General features: G+C 38.7%; 1 protein-coding gene across 4 annotated transcripts in view; it reads left to right on the forward strand.

Annotated features, from left to right (window-relative positions):
- The window catches only part of phf14 (PHD finger protein 14), a 160,024-nt gene that overhangs the window by 86,141 nt on the left and 53,613 nt on the right, over positions 1–20,270 (forward strand). For 2 of the 4 annotated variants that reach the window (XM_030740638.1, XM_030740639.1), the window contains exons 15-16: positions 5,628–5,690; positions 7,144–7,265. In XM_030740638.1, the coding sequence (XP_030596498.1) occupies positions 5,628–5,690; positions 7,144–7,265 (185 nt within the window). Of the gene's footprint in view, positions 1–5,627; positions 5,691–7,143; positions 7,266–8,975; positions 11,003–20,270 lie in introns of those variants that run through there. The other 2 variants (XR_004020551.1, XM_030740640.1) reach the window with 2 other exon arrangements.

Consider the following 20,270-nt stretch of genomic DNA (forward strand, 5'->3'; position numbering starts at 1 on the left):
TTTGCCCCTTTCCTGATTTTTTTACTTTTTTGCATATTTGTCACAATGTTTCAAATATAACCTGCTTAAATACAAAATGCAGTTTCCAAATGGTGATTTCGTTTACTAAGGGAAAAAAGCATTTCAAACCTATCTGGCCCGATAGGGAAAAAATAATTTGCCCCTGTGTTAAATTATAAATGAACTGTGAGTATCTACATTTTTTTGGAATGCTGAGCTCAATTTCACTTGCGACACCCAGGTCTAATTACTGCAAGACCTGCTGAATGAAGAAATGGAATAGAATCTTACAAAGTGAAGTAGGCTAAAAGATCTCAAAAAGATTCACATCATGCCACGTGAAGAAACAAGCCTCACACGTCTCAATTAAGGTCCGTGTTCGTGATTCAGCAATAATAATAAAGTGACTGTTCTAAGGAGAAACCACTGCTCACGAAAGAGAACACAAATTCTCTTTTCACATTTGACAAAAAAACTGACGGTCCCCAAGAATTTTGGGAAAATTGTGGACTGACAAGACAAAGATTGGACTTTCCAGAAAGTTTGTTTGCCATTACATCTGGCATAAAACAAACTCATACTTACAGTCAAACATACAGTACTGGTAGTGTTATGCTGCTTTGCTGTTTCAGGACCTGGAGGACATGCCATAATTGATGGAACCATGAATTCTGCTCTCTACTGGAAAATCATGAGGGACAATGTCCGAATGTCAGTTTGTGCTCTAAAGTTCAAGCTCACTTAGGTTATGCAGCAAGACAGTGACCAGAAACTCACCAACAAGTCCACCTCTGAATGCCTAAAAAAACACAATAAAATGAAGGTTTTAGAGTGGCCTAGTTAAAGTCAAGACTTAAATCTAATTGAGATGCTTTTTTAAGCCTTTTTTAAGCCTTGAACATGTTCGAAAACCCTCCAGTGTGGCTGAATTACAACAATTTTGCAAAGAAGAGTGGGCCGTAATTCGTCCACAGCAATGTGAAAGATGATAACTGGCAGTCATCATTGCCAGTTATCATCAGCTGGCGGTGATGATAATTCTGATCTCTACCAAGGAGACCAGAATTATCTCTTTGCTAGAGTTATCGCAAATGCTTGATTGCAGTTCTGCTGCTGGCTGTAAAAACATTAAAATAAGTTAGCTAAGACTACATGCTGGAAAAGTGAAAGTTAGGACAACTTAAGTGTAATTATAAAGAAGGATGTTTATTTTTTATTGTCCTTTTACCTAACTCACATCCTTACATTAATTTAAAACTATTAAAAATGTTTCTAATATTTTTTCCACCCTGTGAACAGAAGAATGGCCTAGTAAATACTGACAAAGTAGTGGCAAATGTAATCAGTGTGTCAGGAATGAATTACACCCTTCCTTTTAACATTCTTCCTTTTCTTCCACCTTGGGGTAATCTTAAAAAAAATAAGAGAGGGAAAGTAGAAGGGATGCAGACTTTTACAGCAATGATAGAGCTATTTTCTACCCTTAAAGCAGATTAAGGAAGAAAGCTAGGGGGTTTGAGAGGCTAACTGAAGGTGGTGATGAAATGCTCTTACTAATGGGACATGGTTTATTGCTACCTACTGCTCACCAAAGTGCTAACACTGAAACCTCTCTTATGAACATATCCCAGCAGAAATCAGCTGAAAATTGTATATGTAGTTACTACCCCTTCCTACGCCCCTGTGTGAAATAATTAATTCTTGTCAAAGATGCACTGATGTACTTAATTAAAGATTGATTTTGGCTGGGACTTATAAACTGCCCGCACTTTTAATTTCCCCACCTGAGCAGAGCCTGAGATTAGCTATGCTGTATTTTCAGCTGATCCAGCTACTGAACTGCACTCTGTTCTCTCTGGGTTTATAGATTACTTTAACCGGCACTGCTTTAATACAGAAATTATTAAATAATGTCAGTCCTTTTATTTGGCGCTTCAGTCACAGGAGAAAAGGAACTCTGAAGGAGCCAATTGGCAGCAGTCTTGCAGTTAGCATTCTTAATGATAAGTGCTCCATCTGGCGAGTGGTGGTGAGCCAAAGGCGACAGATGGAATTGTTTTCACAATCTGTTTAAATACGTTGTTGATTTTTCTTCCCCTTTTACACCCTCCCCAGCAGTTTAGACATTTGCTAGCAATAAGAAGAAGGTGTTTTTCTATTTCCTCGCACATGCTGTATTCAACCTTCTGTTCAAAGAAAGGAAAGGATATCAGATCCGTGTGGTAGATGTGAGTGTTGCCCTACATCCGTCTAGTTCTGCCCTGCAATGTGCCCTGGAATGCAGTCATATTTAGTGCCACAGAAAGGTTAACCCTGCGTACGCACTGGGTGCTCATTGCACGTGGATTTGAAGCTTACTGCTTGTCGCTTGCAGACATTCCAGGCTCCAGTTGCCTAGATGACCCTTTAATGTATTTACTACCAGGTCATATGTCAGTCAACAGCATTCTTTACTTTCACTGGTAGTCACTTCAGTTGCTTGCCTGGAAGTTTCATCAACTTCCCGTTACCCGAGATTGTTTCGCTAGTCACTTTAAATCAGGGGATGTCATTCACTTTCTGCGGTCTCTGGTTGCCATGTCACTGCGAATTGCTTCCAGTGTGTATGTAGCTTTAGCAGTAGTGCTGTGAGTGAGCTTGGCAATAGATGCATTTAGCTGCCTCACAATCTAAACCTTATTATTTGTTTAGTTATAATTGCTGTGAATGAAGCTTTTCCCTTCTACTAAGTTGATTGAATTAGCCCCCATGATGGCATATCTATGACAGTATATTACAGTAAGAAGGAAACTGTATGGAAATAAAACATTTAAAAAATGTACTTTTACCTTTTGTACTTTTACGTAGAAAAAATACATTGATACAGTTTTGAAAAATTTGGTATTGCCTAAATCTCCCTTAAATGTAAAAGAAATCCTGACAGATTAAACTTTAAAACTGAGAGAAAACAAAGTGATTTCCCCACAAATAACTGCATGGGTCATTCCACGAAATATTCAATGGATAAATACCTCCCACCTGACCCCTCTGTGTCATCTGTTTTTCCTTTTTTTTCTTTTTAACTTTCCTGAATGACAGGACTTTGATGTACATAGATGCAGATAGAAGTACAAATAGAACGCAATTTCTTTTCCAGTATTTTTGAACCTTCTAATTTAATTTTAAAGTACAGGAGGCAAATGAAAAAGCCTTCCAGGTTTTTGAAAAAATCATAATCATGATTATTTTGGTCAATATGAAATCACAATTATTTAACATGATTACTCATTGACTTTCTAAACATTACATTTATTCCACTTAAACAGTGAATACTTTGAAATGTAGTGCATTTCTACAATCTCTTGAAAATAAATACTAAGCTGAAAATAAAATACAGAATATATAAAATATAAAAATAAATATAATATAAAAAATACATTATAAATGAAATGCAAATAATAAATAAATAGATGAATATAAAGGTAATGGCAGTTATCATGGCTAATATGACTAGGACAAAATAGGACCAAGTTTTTTAGACCAAATAAATATGCTCACATTTTAGTGCCACATCATACCAACAGATCCTGTACATGTATTCACAAGGTTTGGTGTTAACATTGGTAGGGACGTAAGTCCAATTGGTTTTCTGGGTGCAGGGCAATTAGGGTCCAATGCGGAGTGAATATTGGTAGGGACATTTCCCTACCGTCCCTTGTTAATCATGTCCCGTGATTGGTAGTGATATAATGGGCGTTATTTGATATTTCTCGAGAAGTGCAGGTCAGGTTTCCAGGCCTTTGCTCTTTGCCAGGCCATTGAGTCTTGCTATGGCTTTCACCAGGTTCTTCCAACTTGAGAATCTTTACCAGCAGACTCCTTTCTCTGTGGACATGTGTCCTTTTGAGTTCTGGGTCCTCATCATCAGTCTCAATCACTTTAATCCCCACATCTTTAAAAAGTTCATTTTGCCATAAAAAGCTTGGTCCTGAGAACCAATTGAAGCCCCCTGGAGGCATGGTCTGCTGGATTGTTTTCAGAGGGACAGAGGGATTTGATACGCTGGATTCAATTAGCCACAAATAATTGAAACCACCTTGTATTGTTGTTAATGTAACCAAGAACAACGTTGGAGTCTGTCCAAAAATATTGCCGAGTTCCTGCAACTCTAATTTTCTCTTGAGAAGATCACTCGTTTTCACTGCTACAGCTGCGGCTGAAAGTTCCAAACGTGGGATTGTTGTGACGTTTGTTGGGGCTACTCTTGCCTTTCCTGTAACAAGAGCACAGTCGACCTCTCCAGACCTAGCCACAGCTCTGAGGTATGAACATTCCCCATAGCCAGATGAACTGGCCTCAGAGAAATGGTGTAGTTCATACCGCTGAACTTATTTAGATGTAAATGGTACACACCACTATGCTATCTCCATTAAAGACAAGTTATGGAGGTATAACTTGTCTCCATTAAAGACAAGTTATGGAGGTATAACTTGTCTCCATTAAAGACAAGTCATGGAGGTCTTGCAGCCAAGCTTCCCAACGAGGCCTGAGGTCATCAGAAAGAGGCTTATCACAGCCTTATCACATCTCGACACATTCTTTGAAGGATTTTCTTCCCAATCAGAATGAAAGGGGTCCTGAATCCAAGAGGATCAAAAATGGATGCCACTGTAGATGGCACTACAGTGCTATTTGAATTTGTGTGAGGCCACACACAACTGCACTCCAAGCGCCCCTTTCCATCTTGGGTACTCCAAGGGCCATGTCCAAGTCAATTGCACCTTCAGCGCATTCTTCTTTCGGAGTTGTCAGTCACTTCCTTGCTGTTAGTGATGAACTTGTGTGAACGAAGCCTACCAGTGCTGCAGAGCTCCCTTGTGTCTCAGGCGAGCTGGGTGGCTTCTGCTTCACAGTCAACACTTGACAAGCCGTCATCAACATAAACCTTATTGAACCTGCTTTCCCCTTGTCCAGCAAGGTGCTTGAGTCCAAAGTTAGCACATCTTGGAGATGAGGCTGCACAAAATAAGTGCACTGGCATATGAAATATTGATGGAATTGCCTTCTTCCCACCACAGGAATTGAGGTAGTCTTTATCTCTTGGTGCAACATGGAACTGGTGACACAGTCTGCGCACGAGTGAATAACCAACATTGTAAACTCAATTATCCATAAGAATCGATTTCTTATTTCGATAGGATTTATAACATATTAATCACAAACATTTTAAAAGAAATTTAATTAAACAATAGTAAGTGAAAATATGACAATAAGGCTCTTTGATGCCACACAGTGGTCACTGACAAACACTAATCAATTCAAACTGGATGCTCATAAAGACAAATACAGGGACATAATCCAGAGTAAATAAAATCAAGAACTCCACATAGCTTGAAAGTTTTTTTCTTTTAGTAAACAGCAAGGACAGTCTGGACAACTACAACTCATTTCTTATGTGATGTGTATTTCAGCAGATTCAGCAATCAGGGGACACTTAGAAACATTTAGAACATGAAGCTGAAGCTGTAAAGGTGGAAAATTCCATCCTGAAAATTCCCACGCAGAAATAAAAACGTATTTAAATATTATTTTGTGTTGTATTGCATTACCATTTTGACACCAATTAAAAATGGAGTGTTTTTTCACAGAGAACCAGAGGGCAGAAGAGGAAGAGAGTTCCAATCTGTGACGAGCAAGAAGATAAAATTGAGGTTTGTTTTATTTTTCTACAGAAAATAACTATTCTTCTGTATAATGTGCTCCTGACAAGTTCATGTTATTTATGCACCAGTTTTCTCTGCCCTTCTACCTTTACTTATGTTGGTGTCTTTATCCTATTTTCTTTAATTTGGTCATCCCACTTTATTTGCCTTTTCTTGCTCATATTTGCTAATATTGTTTCCCTATTGAAAGTAAGATTTCTGTATGATAAACCTATGCAAATTAAAAACAAACCTGGCCTAAAAAGGAATGGACGCTCCTCACAATATAGATTTTCATACATACTTTAAGGAGATATAACCAGTATAGACATGCTAAGAATGCAGGTTTTTAAGCAATTGTTATTTTTTGCAATACTCATTATTGAACACAAGTCCTTTTTTCTGATGGCATTTATACACAGGTCACTTTAATGTTGAATCATGATTCTTGCCTTATATGCAAGATTGAACAATACAAGAACTGATGTATAATTGTTTATGTTTACAGTTTTGCAACCTGACAGGTTAGACTTTTGCTAATGTAAATAACCTGGAGCTCTGGCACTGTGGCTCTCTGTTTTATAGCAAATAATTTAACTGTAACTTATAAATTCTGACTCTGTGACAGTTTACCAGTCTTAATGTAAGTAGCTTAAACAATGTCTCTTAGATCCTGATTGATCCTGTCAGTAGCTCAGGGAATATTTATCACACATTAATAATAAATTAGTGTCATTGTGTTATGTGCATAAGTTATCTCAACTCTCTTGCTTTGGGGTTGCTCATGGATTAGTCCAGCGTCTGATTGATGCCTCAGGTATGTAATAAACTCAGAACAAAGATTCCTATTGACTGATATATTAATTGAATGTTTTATGAAAACAACATTGTCATGATCATCATTATTGGTGCATCTTATTAAACTGACACGTTACAAAGCGTCTTCATCATACTAGAGACTTTACTGTAAAGTTGTCTTTTATAGGAATTTTACTCTGTGCTGTTGCAGAGCAAAGTGACGGAGGACACCTCAAAATAAATGAAGGGTTTGTTTTAGTGGTTCTGCAGAAGTCTAGGTATGCCTGAAACAACTAAAGGACACAGGCTCTAAAGAATGGACTCTGAAGGGCTTTTCCTAACTGACTTTAAAAGAACCTTCATAAGCATTAAGATGTTTCCTTTTAACACACTTTAATGCACATTTAGACAATGACCACTCAAGCCTTCATCACCACTGGTACAGTCCCAGTAATCTTAAAGATGCTAAAACCATATAAAAATGCTACACAGCTGTTGGGATTTATTATAAAAGCTTTATATTCCCCAGTTGTCTCATTCATCAATTACATTCAGGAAATTTAGTGTACTCCACATCTCTCCCCAATTTAATACTCTTTTTTTTTTTTTTTACTATTCAACAAGCATCCATACAGCTCTGTCCTAATCAGCCTTGTTTCCATAGGAACCACTGCCACGGGAACGACGACAGCGGCAGTCTGCAGTGCAGAAAAAACCCAAAGCAGACGACACAAGGACTGAGTGTACAACCTGCAAAGGACCGGGTGACAACGAAAACCTTGTGAGGTGAGGTATCTGTGTGTGTGTGTGTGTGTGTGTGTGTGTGTGTGTGTGTGTGTGTGTGTGTGTGTGTGAGTGTGTGTGTGTGTGTGTGTGTGTGTGAGAGTGTGTGTGTGTGAGAGTGTGTGTGTGTGTGTGTGTGTGTGAGAGTGTGTGAGAGTGTGTGTGTGTGTGTGTGTGTGTGTGTGTGTGTGTGTGTGTGTGTGTGCGTGCATGCATGCGTGTCTCAGAGGTTATTACTCATGCTCTGTGTGTGTGTCTCATGAGGCCACCATATCCTCCTGATGATTAAAGTTCAGTCTTCATTAGGCTTGGGCTGCCTGGGCTCTGCAGAATGAGGGGGCTGCTGATATCTTCTCCATAGGCACCCTATATAGACCTGCCACATACATTTGCACAGTTCATTAAGGCATAATGAATAGCAGAATTTCTTCTACCCTTGATGTCAGGTGTCTGATAAACAGAATTCTTCTTTAGCATTTGGCATTCTGTGAAAACAGAATAAAAAGTTGATAACAATGGGGATCTTGTCAGGACATTGCCCTGTGATGAAACCCTCACATAAATTTTCTTTTTCATTTATTCCAACTTCCCACTGAACACAGTTCTCTACATGAGCATTGTCTTGTTGCTCCAAAGTGCTGGGAGTCTTGTAACTTTAAGCGATTTTTTTAAAAGTTATATTGAAGCTTTAGCTTTTCTACTGTTTGCCTCAAGGATGTGCATAAATTCACTTGTGTTTTTCATTTTTTTTGTCCTAATCTGCTGCAGGTGTGAGTTGTTGGTGTTCAGTTTAGGTTTCCTTCATCATCTTGTCTCTTGATAAATGTTGGGGAAAAAAATGCAGCAGCAATTCATTCGGTACAACAAATTCACCAAGTTTTACTACAGTAACTAAATTAAAAGTTCTTATCTTTTCTATTTTTCTGTTTCAATCCATGATTTAAGTCATTAAAATGGATTCAAAGCTGGATACTCGGTGGTCTCTAATGTGTGCTCCTCTTCTTTTTTCTGCACTCAGTATCAGTAATGTGGAATAATGTGAATAGCTTACTTTGCGGTCTAGAATTTTTTTGTTTTACTCTTTTCTGACATTTTCAGGACCAGAAACCAGTGAAGCAGCAAATGTACATCCTTTATATTTATAGCAGTGCAGGAAATGTTGTGTTCTATTGATGTTGCTGTAAATATTCAATCCCTTAATGGTGACAGCAAACAAAGCAAAGTATATGCACTTGGAGTTATTCTGTGAATATATTTCTACAAATGGAAACTATTCAGAATTTATGATTGTCTAAAATATTGGTGAAACTACCAACCATCTTACAGTATTTGTACTGGGTTGGTTCAGACTTATGAGACTTTTATTCAGCAGTTTACCCTTTTTAATGTATGTACAACTACAAAGTAACGTTTGTAGTTAGGAAGGATCAAGAATGAAAGCAAATATGTACAGTTTTTGATTCACATTGATGTAGTAAAAATTGACCACTGTTCGAATATTCAAACCATAATCAGATGAACGGAAAAAACCGGGTGGATGTTAAATAACAGGATCAGTGTCATTTTAACATACTGGAGGGAAAAGTTCAACACTTCAATACCAGTGTTTGTGTTTGATTTTTGGTGCTCCTGAGGCAACATTTGAGTTTCAGGGGTTGTTGGTCGGGGTGTGAGGTGTGCTGCCCTGACTCTTTCTATCTTTGCATTGCACAGGTTGTGAGAGCTGGGGCAGCTACCTCACCTCCCATAAAAACTCGGGACAGATGACCGTTGGCTTAGAGACAGAGAGAGGCAAATTGAGGCGTTTGAAGAATGGCACTCAAGTCAGGCTGAAGAACGAGACCATCACACCGCCCCACAACTGCCTCTGATCCAAACTGGACCAACGAAATTGAGCAGAACTGTGTGAATCTAAAACATGGAGCCCTAGGTGATGAAGTGTTGGCAGAGCCAATTATATTTGATTTTATTACTTTATTTGTGTTAATGTTGGACTCTCAACTGCTTTCACATACTAACAGTAACTTGTTCTATTATTTGGACACAGCTGCATATGACACATTTTGCCAAACTAAGTAAAAGTTAGGGATTCAAAAAATTAATGAGGTAAACAAAACAAGTAGAAAATGACTAAAGAGATTATTTTTGTGCCAGCTAAAATTTGAATTTGTTAGACATTTGCGTCCTGATAGATTTAAAGATCAAATGAAATGTTGTCAATTCTTCCTCAATTTGCTGTATTTCCTTTGTAAAAAATCATTTACACTATTAGACAGTGACAATGAAATATGAACATCCTTGTGATGCACAAAAAAGCAACTTTCTAGGAAGTTCAGTTGTCGATTTTGTTGTGCCGTTAAGACTACATTCAATTTTTGTGCAAGTCCAGTAGGAGCAAACTTTTTCAGTTCCACAAAGCAGCGAAGTTTGTTTGGTTTGGTGCTTTACTTTGTAGGAAATTGTTAAAGTGAAGGAAGCTCTGCAGTAAGCTGAGTGTGCTTTAGCATGCTGCTGTGCAGGACTTCAGACTCTGTCTCAAAGTAACCCTCCAAGGCACTCACCTGAAACCAACATTTCTGAGAATTATTTTAGAGCAACACACTTTACTTTGCTTCTAGTCTGGTGCGCTGCACCTTTGACCTTCCTGTGTGACTTATCAGTACCAGCTAGTGGTACTAATGAATTTGATTTTAACTGCACACATTCTTGAACCTAGCTTTTTCTAAACTTAATGTTGTGTTTTAAGTATGCTGAGGACCAGAAATATTAAGAAAGTGTATTATTATGTACAGAAGACAACTATTTCTGATGTATCAAGTGCAGCAGTAAAGTAAAGCTACTGTAAAGCACCTGTAGTAGGAAGCAGCTAGTGTAGTTACCAGTAATAGCACTTAAATATAAGTCCAAATGTCTTCAGTCATTTAGAAGTCTTCATTTGCCTGTCTTCATGTGACAGTTAAACTGACATGTCCTCAGAAAGAAGCACAGCTTTGCTGCATGTCTCTGGTGGCCCAGAGTGCTGTCAAAGCAACAGCTTCTTGCTGCTCTGTCAGGGCTCCTGACAAGTGTCACATTCTGCCCTCATATGTCACTCTGTTGCCTATCTGGGACCCTATATGCATACTTTTGGGAACAGTTACTGCAGTTACATGCAGTTTACTGCTGTTTGCTTTTCCCGTGTGTCCAGAAACACCACCGCACAGAGTTTGCTCCTGAGATAAGATTGCATTGTAGGATGACCTGCTGACTCCTGACCAGTGCTTTTCCATTACTTTGAGTCTTCATGTCAGTCTCAGACTGCATGTCAGTTCTACAGTGCATGTCTATTGTCAGATCTGTACATAATTTCAAACTGAAAATAAGTGATGTGGTCTTGTTGCTTTTGAATTACAGGTAGCAATTTAGTGAGATGCTGTGTACAGTATTTATTTAAAAAGGCCAAATATGTCTTCATTTTGTGCCTACATACTTAATTACAGTTGTATCAAAAGCTTGTGTTGTCAACAGAGTTAGAGCTCTGATTTGTGGTGTGGTCATCAACTGACGACCATATTTTCTTTATATGCCAAATATTTGTTTACAGATGTGCTTTTAAGGGATTCTTTCTGATTAATTGTGTACTGTGTTATTGTGATCCTGTGTGAAGTAAGAATGTGAATGTTGCTGCTGTTATGTATATGAAGTGTTTCCTCTGGCTCATAGCTCTTGAAAATTAAGCAGAGCTTTAATAAACTCTTGACTTTTTCACCTTATTGCTGCAATGATAAATGAGTGTCAGACAGCTAATTAATTGTTCTAAAGCTGCGGCATCGGCGTTCCGTTTGTGCGTGTAATGCCTTCTGTCATCTGTGATTTATCACCTGGGAAGTGGCCTTCTTGTTGGGGGGGGGGGCTGGTGGGTTGGCTCAGAGGAAATGTTGCTTCTCAGCCCATGTAAAGTTGCAACAGATCTGCTTGATTCTGTTATTGCAGTCACAAGATTCTTTAAAAAAAACATCACTTGTAGCTTATGTATGTAGGATCATGATATTTTCTTTTTCCATTTTCATACTACAGAGCGCAAATCAGTGTTCACAGCACAATCAGGTCCACATGTGGATGAGCAGACCAGTGAAAAAACATTTGGAGCACAGGACAGTGAAGTCAGCGTCCCAAAGAAGCACTACTAACAGTAACATGTTTTAGGCATGGCATAGATATTAATAAGTCATGTGATATATCTTTCATTTGCCTATTGAAGATCAGTAGTAGGATATAGAAATGTTGTAGACCTTTATGTTCACTTACAAATAACAAGAAATTATTTCATTACTGGGCAGTAGGTCAAATAAGGCCACTGGAAATACTACAAAAGTGTGCTCGCCACTATGACATCATCTGTTAGTTTGTGAAATCTCATTTTGAAGACTATATTTTAGTGGGATGTTTTTTCTTTTGTTTGTTTTTTGTGTGTGTGTGTGTGTGTCTTGGTTTTTTAAACCAGAAGTGACCATATTTGGGCAAGAGAGTGGATTGCTAAGTAATCTGCAAATACTGCCTCGTTTGGACACACAGCCATTAATCAGGCAGCACTGTCATAAAGTGGTTGGTTCTGTTGACTCACAGCAAAAAGGGATCCTTGTTCAAAACCCGACTGGGACCTTTTTTGTGGAGTGCAGGTACTCTGGCTTCCACAAACAGTCCAAAGAACAGTTTGTTAATTGGTGATTCTAAATGGGCCGAGGATGAACTGTTTGGTTAAATGAGGCTTGTATCCTGAAATGTTTTGAGTGGTCAGTAAGGCCAACAAACGTGCTAGATAAATGTCATTCCATTTCATAATCCGTGGTAGCTAACATATGGGCCTTTCCATCTCAGTTCATTAAATTTAAAAAGACTTCCCACCTGACCATCACACATTTGCTTGAAATAAATGACACTGATTAATAGGAGTTATGCAGAAAATATTTGAAGGTTTGATATCTGGAAACAGATTTGGAGGTCTGTAGAAAGCACGGTTTTGCAGGCAGACGACTGATATTTTATTAACAGCTTCTCATATAAGGAATCATAATCAGGTGAATGGGTTCACAAATATTAAAAGCTTAAATATGTAAAAAATAGACATTTTCATCGTGCTTCAGTGTGATATTCCCAGGTATGACACAATGTATCAAATCCATATTCACTTTTATAGAAGTATGTGTGTTTGAGTGTGTGTGTTGCACATAAAATATGCATTACCATGTGGTGGTTTACACATTTACCTAACAAGTAAAAGATCCCTAGTTTGATTGTGGGTGGAGCCCCTGAAAGACGTGCGGTGTCTTTAAATACAAAACCAAACAAAATGCTCTGTCTGGGGGGTCGTGCAGCCTTTGGTGTTCAAACAATAGTGGGACAGGATGGACAGAAATTTGGGGTTTCAAAATGTTGGCAACATTATTTAATAGCATCTCTTTGAGATGAAACTAACTCACCATAGTAAACTTTAGCTGCCCCAATCCATTGTCATCAAGCACAAAGTCTCTGATGACAGAACAGCAGCCAACAACCCAGATGTGCTTGGCTACAGCTGGCTCATCGTTAGAGGGTGAGCATGACGGGAAGAGGAATAAAGAGAAAGAAAAGCTAGCAAGGAGATTATAGAAAGCAGTAACCTTTGCGATTATGGGTGCATTTCCCATTACTGCTCTGACACTGGATCCAGGGAGATGATTTAATGGCGGCAGTTTGTTTTTGCTGATCTCACTGTTTCCCCCCACTATTAAAACAGAAAACACCAGAGCTGGAACTGTGGCTGTGTGGGAAGTGTGGCCAAGCAGCTAAAATCTATTACTCCCTAGCTTCTTCCCCCATCTCTTTATCCTACTGATTCTGCCTCTGTGTGGGTCTGCTTGAATGCTCCCTGAGGTGTAGTGGCTTTCTTCTGCTCCTTAACTGGTTTGTGCTTGCTCCCCCTTTAACTGTAATGTTTGCCTTTTTCCTATTTTAATCATTACTCCCTGGATACCAAAGTTCTATGGAAACTTTATATCTTAACTGACTCCTTCATCTCAGATTTGTTTGATCCCTTTACAATTTGCTACAAGGTCTTTATATTTGTAGTGGATTGTCTGTAGCAATTTTCAGTTGGATGCCACAGAAACTAGCCACGTGGACAACAGATCTGATGTGAAATCAGCTCTTTTATAGACTGATACACAGTTTAATGTGGCCCCCTGCTGGAAAACATGAGAAAGTTCAGTCAGAGTCAGAACACCAGGTGAGGGTTATACTGTATAGACCTGCCTCCCTACCTCTTCTATCTCAGCAGTGAATGACTTGTGTTCAGATAAGCTAATCAAGGGAGCTGATCTGACTTTGCTTTTTCCATAGGTGCAACTCCATTCATTACTTCCTGTCTTGTAAAACAATGGCTCTTTTATAATGTTGCAGTGACCACATTGTAGATCAAAAAGTAAGAGGCTCTCTAAGTCCCATAATCCACTCTATTCTATGGAAAGACAGTTGCACACTTTGTTATGGATGAGAGTCAATGGCTGAGTGCTTTGTGTCATATTGATTCCTGTCACATGGTCTTTTCCAAGGTAATTGTGTTTCCCAGTTCTGATAAATTCACTGCCTTGTTTCAGCCATTTGGGCTCAAACAAAGGAGCTGTTGCAAAGAATATTTTTGAATCCACAAAACCACTTTCAGTACATGGACTCATGGTATTGAGCAGCTGGAAGGAAACAAGCATCAATACCCCAGCAGATTATGTGTCTTATCATTATGTTTGCTAAATAATTCATTTCTGAATCAACGATTCATTTCTACCATTTTGACTTTGCTCATTATTTTCATCTAGTATTGTTTTGGGAGTTTAGCTTACAGTGAAACTGAATTCAAAACAAACAAAACGCACGTGTGCTCAGTTCATTAAGCAGAACTCATGTTTGTCAGTTTGTGTAGGCATTTGGCTACACAGGTGAATACTGTCCTCCAAACAAACCAACAGCCCAGCAGTGTTGAAAGGGTCACCTGAACAGGGAACAGCAGAGTTCACCAACAAGAGGGACAAGTACAAAAAATGATCAAAAAAGCAGTGGCTGCAATTAACAGTTTCATGTTATTACTGCGTGGCTTCACTTTACTGTAAAGAAGTTCTGTGTCTGACTTTGGCTCTTTCCACAGTAGGAGCTAAGCTGAAGGCCCAATCATACTACAAACATCAATAAGTCTTCATGCCCAAAGACTGGTTGGTTTTATTTGAAGTGCTACAACATGTAGGTGATGGTCTTCAAACAGCTGACGACTGATGGTACTCTTGGTCACAGGCCTTTTGTTGCTGCTCCCCTACTTAGCCTGTTTGGATAGCTTATGGTGATAGTTGTAATTAAGCCTTATGTCCATACTGCTGTATACCAGCTGACTTGTTTTGCCAGGTTAAGATTGGATTATTCTCAAAATTAACAAGTTGTTGCAGCATATTGGTGAAGGAAAAGGGCAAACAGTTTAAATAAGTATCCTGCCACGTTCAGAGGCAAGATGACTTTATACTTAGTACAAGTACAAAGTGCTTTACATACATTATGCTTAAATTAAGATGAGATACAATCGAAACACAATACATGATATAAACAATACACAAAAAAATACAAAACACATAATTATGTTTGTTGAAAAGTAAAGTAACATATAAGCTATAATGGTAAAACATATCCTGTGTAAACTCAATATTAAGGGAAGCAGTTGTGGAAGAAGAAAAAGTGCTTGAGAGAGTAGTTTGATACCTCCAAACACATGAGCAGTCTTTGTGAAGTTGTCAGTTTTGATCAGTTAAATGAATGAAGCTGCTATTGGCCAACCCAAGGTTCACTTCACTTTGTGCCCGTTGGCTTTCACTTGATCTGATGTGAACAGTTTCTTGTTATCGTTATTGTTTGACAACTCTGTGTACAAAATACATACAGTACCAGTCACACATTTGGTCTAAATGTTTGGACTGGTACTGTATATAACATTTTAACATTCACCATTAGGTCATGATTGTCACATTTTGGCCACTGACAAGAATGATTCAGGGCATGTGCCACTTGTCAATCAAAGCAGATACAGTATCCAATATGAATGAGTTATTAAAAAGAAAATCACTTCCTAGAGTGATTCATATGGAGTGAGAAAATAACCATAGAGGCTTTGTAACATGCTGTAAACATTTTAGTTTTTAATCCTTTGACTGGTGCTTTTCACATGGGAGTCTGTGGGGACTGACTGACTTTTGGAGCCCACCTCAAGTGGCCAGTAGAGGAATTGCAAATTTTTTTTTTTTTTTTTTTGGCATTTTGATGTTGGCTTTATTGTTTTTATTTAAATTTTTTTTTAGTTCCAAACCTGAGTTGTTTACCTTTAGTTTTATTGAATTTTAACAGTTTTTTCCAGTCATCTGGATGCACAAAACAACAAAGTTTATAGGAAACAAGTAACCTGTGTTTTCCTGTTTCAGCGTGGTTCATTTATTTTGAATTATGTTGTTAATTGTCAAGACTGAAGAGTCTGTATTTGGACAGATGGTTTACATTTCTACCAGCTGACTGCATTTAATGTTTTGCCATCAATGTCCTGATCAGTGTGATTTAATTTAGTGATAGTGCTAAACCAGTGAATATTTCTGTAGGCGATACGAATGAATGGCGCAATGACAGTCCTCTTTATGAGGCCTAGTGAGGACCGTGACAGTGATTTTGAAGAAGTGGAAGAGATCAAATGAAACCAATTTAGATTTTGTGGGCCATCAGCCCCACATGGTGAGAACTGGTCTCTGGGGACTGATATGAGAACTTCACACAGAGATTAAACACCAGAGGAAAGTGGACACGAATTGCCAACTGAGAGCAACACATGTAGCAGACAAAAGCAATCAGTCATGTCTCCTCCATCAACTCACCTCCAGTAAGATTACATCAATCAATAACCTCTCTTATGAGTGATTGGATTTTGTCTGCTTCCAAAGTACAAGGGAGGAGGGGGGAACTACTCAATTTTCCCAATGATTAAAGCTGGGTCAAATTGCTTTGATAACATCAAAGACCTTCTTGTGGCTGGGTGTGTAAGGGCAGTGCTGGGAGCAGATAAAGGCTGGTGCTTGCAGGTGACCATGACAGTGAAGCGACTGAAAACAACACTTGCTACATAGATTAGGCAACAGGGCTACAACCTGACCATTGTATGTTTGAAACCAAAGAATGCAGACAAACGTAGGCCAAGTGTCTGTGAGCTTGTATGTAAGGTGAAAGATTTTAAATTAAATTCTGGATTTAACATGAGGCAGCACAGTGGTGTGGTGGTTAGCACTGTTGCCTCAGCTAAAAGGTCTGGGTTCAAATCCACCTTGGCCCGGGCCTTTCTGTGTGCAGTTTGCATGTTCTCCCAGTGTTTGTGTGGGTTATCTCCGGGTATTCCGGTTTCCTCCCACAGTCCAAAGACATGCAGTTAGTGGAGTTAGGTTAATTGGTGATTCTAAATTGCCTGCAGGTGTGAATGGTTGTCTGTCTCTCCATGTTAGCCCTGCGACAGGTTGGTGACCTGTACAGGGTGTACCCCACCTCTCACCTTATGACAGCTGGGTGAGAGGTGACCCTGAAAAGGATAAGCAAAATAGAATGGATGAATGGATTTAACAGGGAGCCAATTAAGCGAAGCCAATATGGGAGAAATATGCTCTCTCTTTCTAGTCCCTGTCAGTACTCTAGCTGCAGCATTTTGGATCAGCTGAAGGCTTTTCAGGGAGCTTTTAGGACAGCCTGATAAAAATGAATTACAATAGTCCAGCTTAGAAGTAATAAATGCATGAATTAGCTTTTCAGCATCACTCTGAGACAAGATCCTAATTTTAGAAATATTGCACAAATGCAAAAAAGCGGTCCTACATATTTGCTTAATATGTGCATTGAAGGACATATCCTGGTCAAAAATGACTCCAAGATTTCTCACAGTGTTACTGGAGGCCAAAGTAATGCCATCCAGAGTAAGTATCTGGTTAGACATCACATTACTAAGGCTTGTACTATAGGGCCGAGTACAATAACTCCAGTTTTATCTGACTTTAGAAGCAGGAAATTAGAGTTCATCCAGGCCTTTATGACATTCCTTCAGTTTAAATGGACTAGTTCTTATATAGTGCTTTTCTACTCCGAGCACTCAAAGCGCTTATACAACAGTTTGCATTCATATAAGCACTTCCATGTGTGACTAAGCTAAGTGTTTTCTGTCTACCATTCACACACATTCATACTCCAACGCTTGCATCAGAGAGCAACTTGGCATTCAGTATCTTGCCCAAGGATTCTTTGGAGCCCGGAATCGAACCACCAACCTTCCAATTAGTAGGTGACCTGCTCTGCCTCCTGAGCCACAGCCACCCCAGTTTAACTAATTGATGTGTGTCATCTGGCTTGGATGGATACATAAAGCTGGTTATTATCTGCAGAGCAATGAAAATGTATGCAGTGCTTTCTAATAATACTGCCTAAGGGAAGCATGTATAATGTAAATAAAATTGGTCCTAGCACAGAACCCTGTGGAACTCCATAATTAACCTTAGTGTGTGAAGAAGACTCCCCATTTACATGAACAAATTGGAGTCTATGAGATAAATATGATTCAAACCACCGCAGTGCAGTACCTTTAATACCTATAGCAAGCTCTAATCTCTGTAATAAAATGTTATGGTCAACAGTATCAAAGCTGCACTGAGGTCCAACAGGACAAGCACAGAGATGAGTCCACTGTCAGAGGCTCTAAGAAGATCATTTGTAACCTTCACTAATGCTGTTTCTGTACTGTGATGAATTCTGAAACCTGACTGAAACTCTTCAAATAAACCGTTCCTCTGCAGATGATCAGTGAGCTGTTTTACAAATACTCTTTCAAGAGTCTTTGAGAGAAAAGGAAGGTTGGAGATTGGCCTATAATTAGCTAAGACAGCTGGGTCAGTGATGGCTTTTTAAGTAGAGGTTTAATTACAGCCACCTTGAAGGTCTGTGGTACATAGCTAACTAATAAAGATGGATTGATCATATTTAAGATTGATGCATGCATTAATGGTAGGACTTCTTTGAGCAGTCTAGTTGGAATGGGATCTTACAGACGTGTTCATGTTTGGAGGAAGTAACTATTGAAGTTAACTCTGAAAGATCAATCAGAGAGAAATATCAGCAGTGCTGAAAGCAGCCAAACACTGAACATTGGAACATGCCAAAACATCAACACTCATGTCTCATCTTTTTGTGGAGCAGTGTGAGGTTATTTACAGAATTGTATAGCACAGCTACTGCTGTATCTTCCTCTATTTTTGTCTTGTGACATGTCATCAGTTTGTGTTAATATGAAAACTAGCATTTCAGAGTTAAGCAGACTTCTCTGCATCAAAGTGTCATGTGGAGTACTTGAGGCAACTGTTGTCTGTTCTTGATTCCTCAAATTGAAATAATTAATGACTATCTGAATGCTGGTGTTATTGGGCCCTTAGAGATGTAGACTTTGTGTTGTTCAACACTTAGTGTCAACTTGTGAAATTACTTGAATGTAGAGCATTCTTTTGCTAAAAGGGGTAATGAAGCTTATTCTGCTATCCATGGCTAAATGGAGATTAAAAATTGCATTGTTATACATACACATAGAAAAAAAGTGCATCAGCAAGCAGTGCTTTAATTCAGAGAGCTTCTACATAATGCACAACAAATATTACAAAAAGTGTGTTGAGGTAAAGTAATTAGGGAAGCATCTGTGCAGTCGTCACAGTCTTGCTAAAGAGCTCTCCTGTGAATTTTAAAGACCTTCAAGGGTCTCCAGCAGCGAAACTGAAGAATTTTCTCCTTTCTTTTTGCCTTAGTTGGAGATTCATGTGAAATCAATTGACAGTTTTTGTGCAACAATAGGACTCTGCTCATTAGTGTAGCACACACACGTTGGTCATTTGTCTTCTGTTCACTAGGGGGCTGGAGGGCACTTTAAATTCCCATTGTTTCCCAGGCAGATATGCCAGCTCAGCCCACCATACAGACTCTGTGTGTGTGTGTGTGTGTGTGTGTGTGTGTGTGTGTGTGTGTGTGTGTGTGTGAATGTGAGAGACAGAGAGAGATCCACCTGCTTTGGCATATTTGCGCTAATGTGCAGCAGCTGTTAGCTTATGCCCCTACAACTCATAAGATGCCAATTACCTATGCCAATTAAATTTCTACTCTGGTTTTAGTAAATCTACTGTGCTTAATGTGAAAACCATACTGCATTATATCTTTTTCACAGGTATTTTTAGCCTAGTGCCAGAGGGCAAGATTCCATAACTTTAAATGCTTATTAAAGTTTGGCTAGACTCCATGTAAACAGATGCAGAAGCTGTACATGCTTGGGTTAATTGCAAAGATCTGGGATCACACTGTCTACCATGACAGGAAACCTAAACAGTCAAAGGCTGGAAATGAAACCAATCCCAAAACTCCTTCTAGTGCCTGTTATGTGTTGAACTTATTTGTGAATCATCTCTGCACAGTGTAATAGTAAATTTATACTTTCAGACCTTTAGACGATTAGAGGATCATGTGGTTGTGAAATATTAACACAAGGTTTGAGGATTCATAAAATTTACGTTCTAAGGAGTCACTGTTTTTATTCTCTCCTGTATTTGGTTACCTTTGAAGTACAAGGTGGTATTATATAAGGTTATGTGCCAGCATCAACAGCATGTTAACCAGCATGTTGACTTTACTAAAAATCTATGCAACATAACACGTAAATTTCTGCACTATAACTTCTTAGCATTAAATTCTGTTTGTTTTTTTTTTTGTTTGTTTGTTTTGGTTTGTTTTGTTTTGTTTTGCTTTGTTTTTGTTTGTTTGGTTTTTTTGGGGGGGGGGGGGGGTTAATGGTATATTGCAACTTTAAAGTGAGTCTTGAATGGTGCCCCAACATTTAGAGGACTAATTAAAAAAAAAAAAAACTTTTTTGTTTTTAATAATGAATTAAAAAGTAAACACTGTATAAATATT

This window comes from Archocentrus centrarchus, chromosome 11 (assembly GCF_007364275.1).
Source record: "Archocentrus centrarchus isolate MPI-CPG fArcCen1 chromosome 11, fArcCen1, whole genome shotgun sequence".
Taxonomy (NCBI): Eukaryota; Metazoa; Chordata; class Actinopteri; order Cichliformes; family Cichlidae; genus Archocentrus; species Archocentrus centrarchus.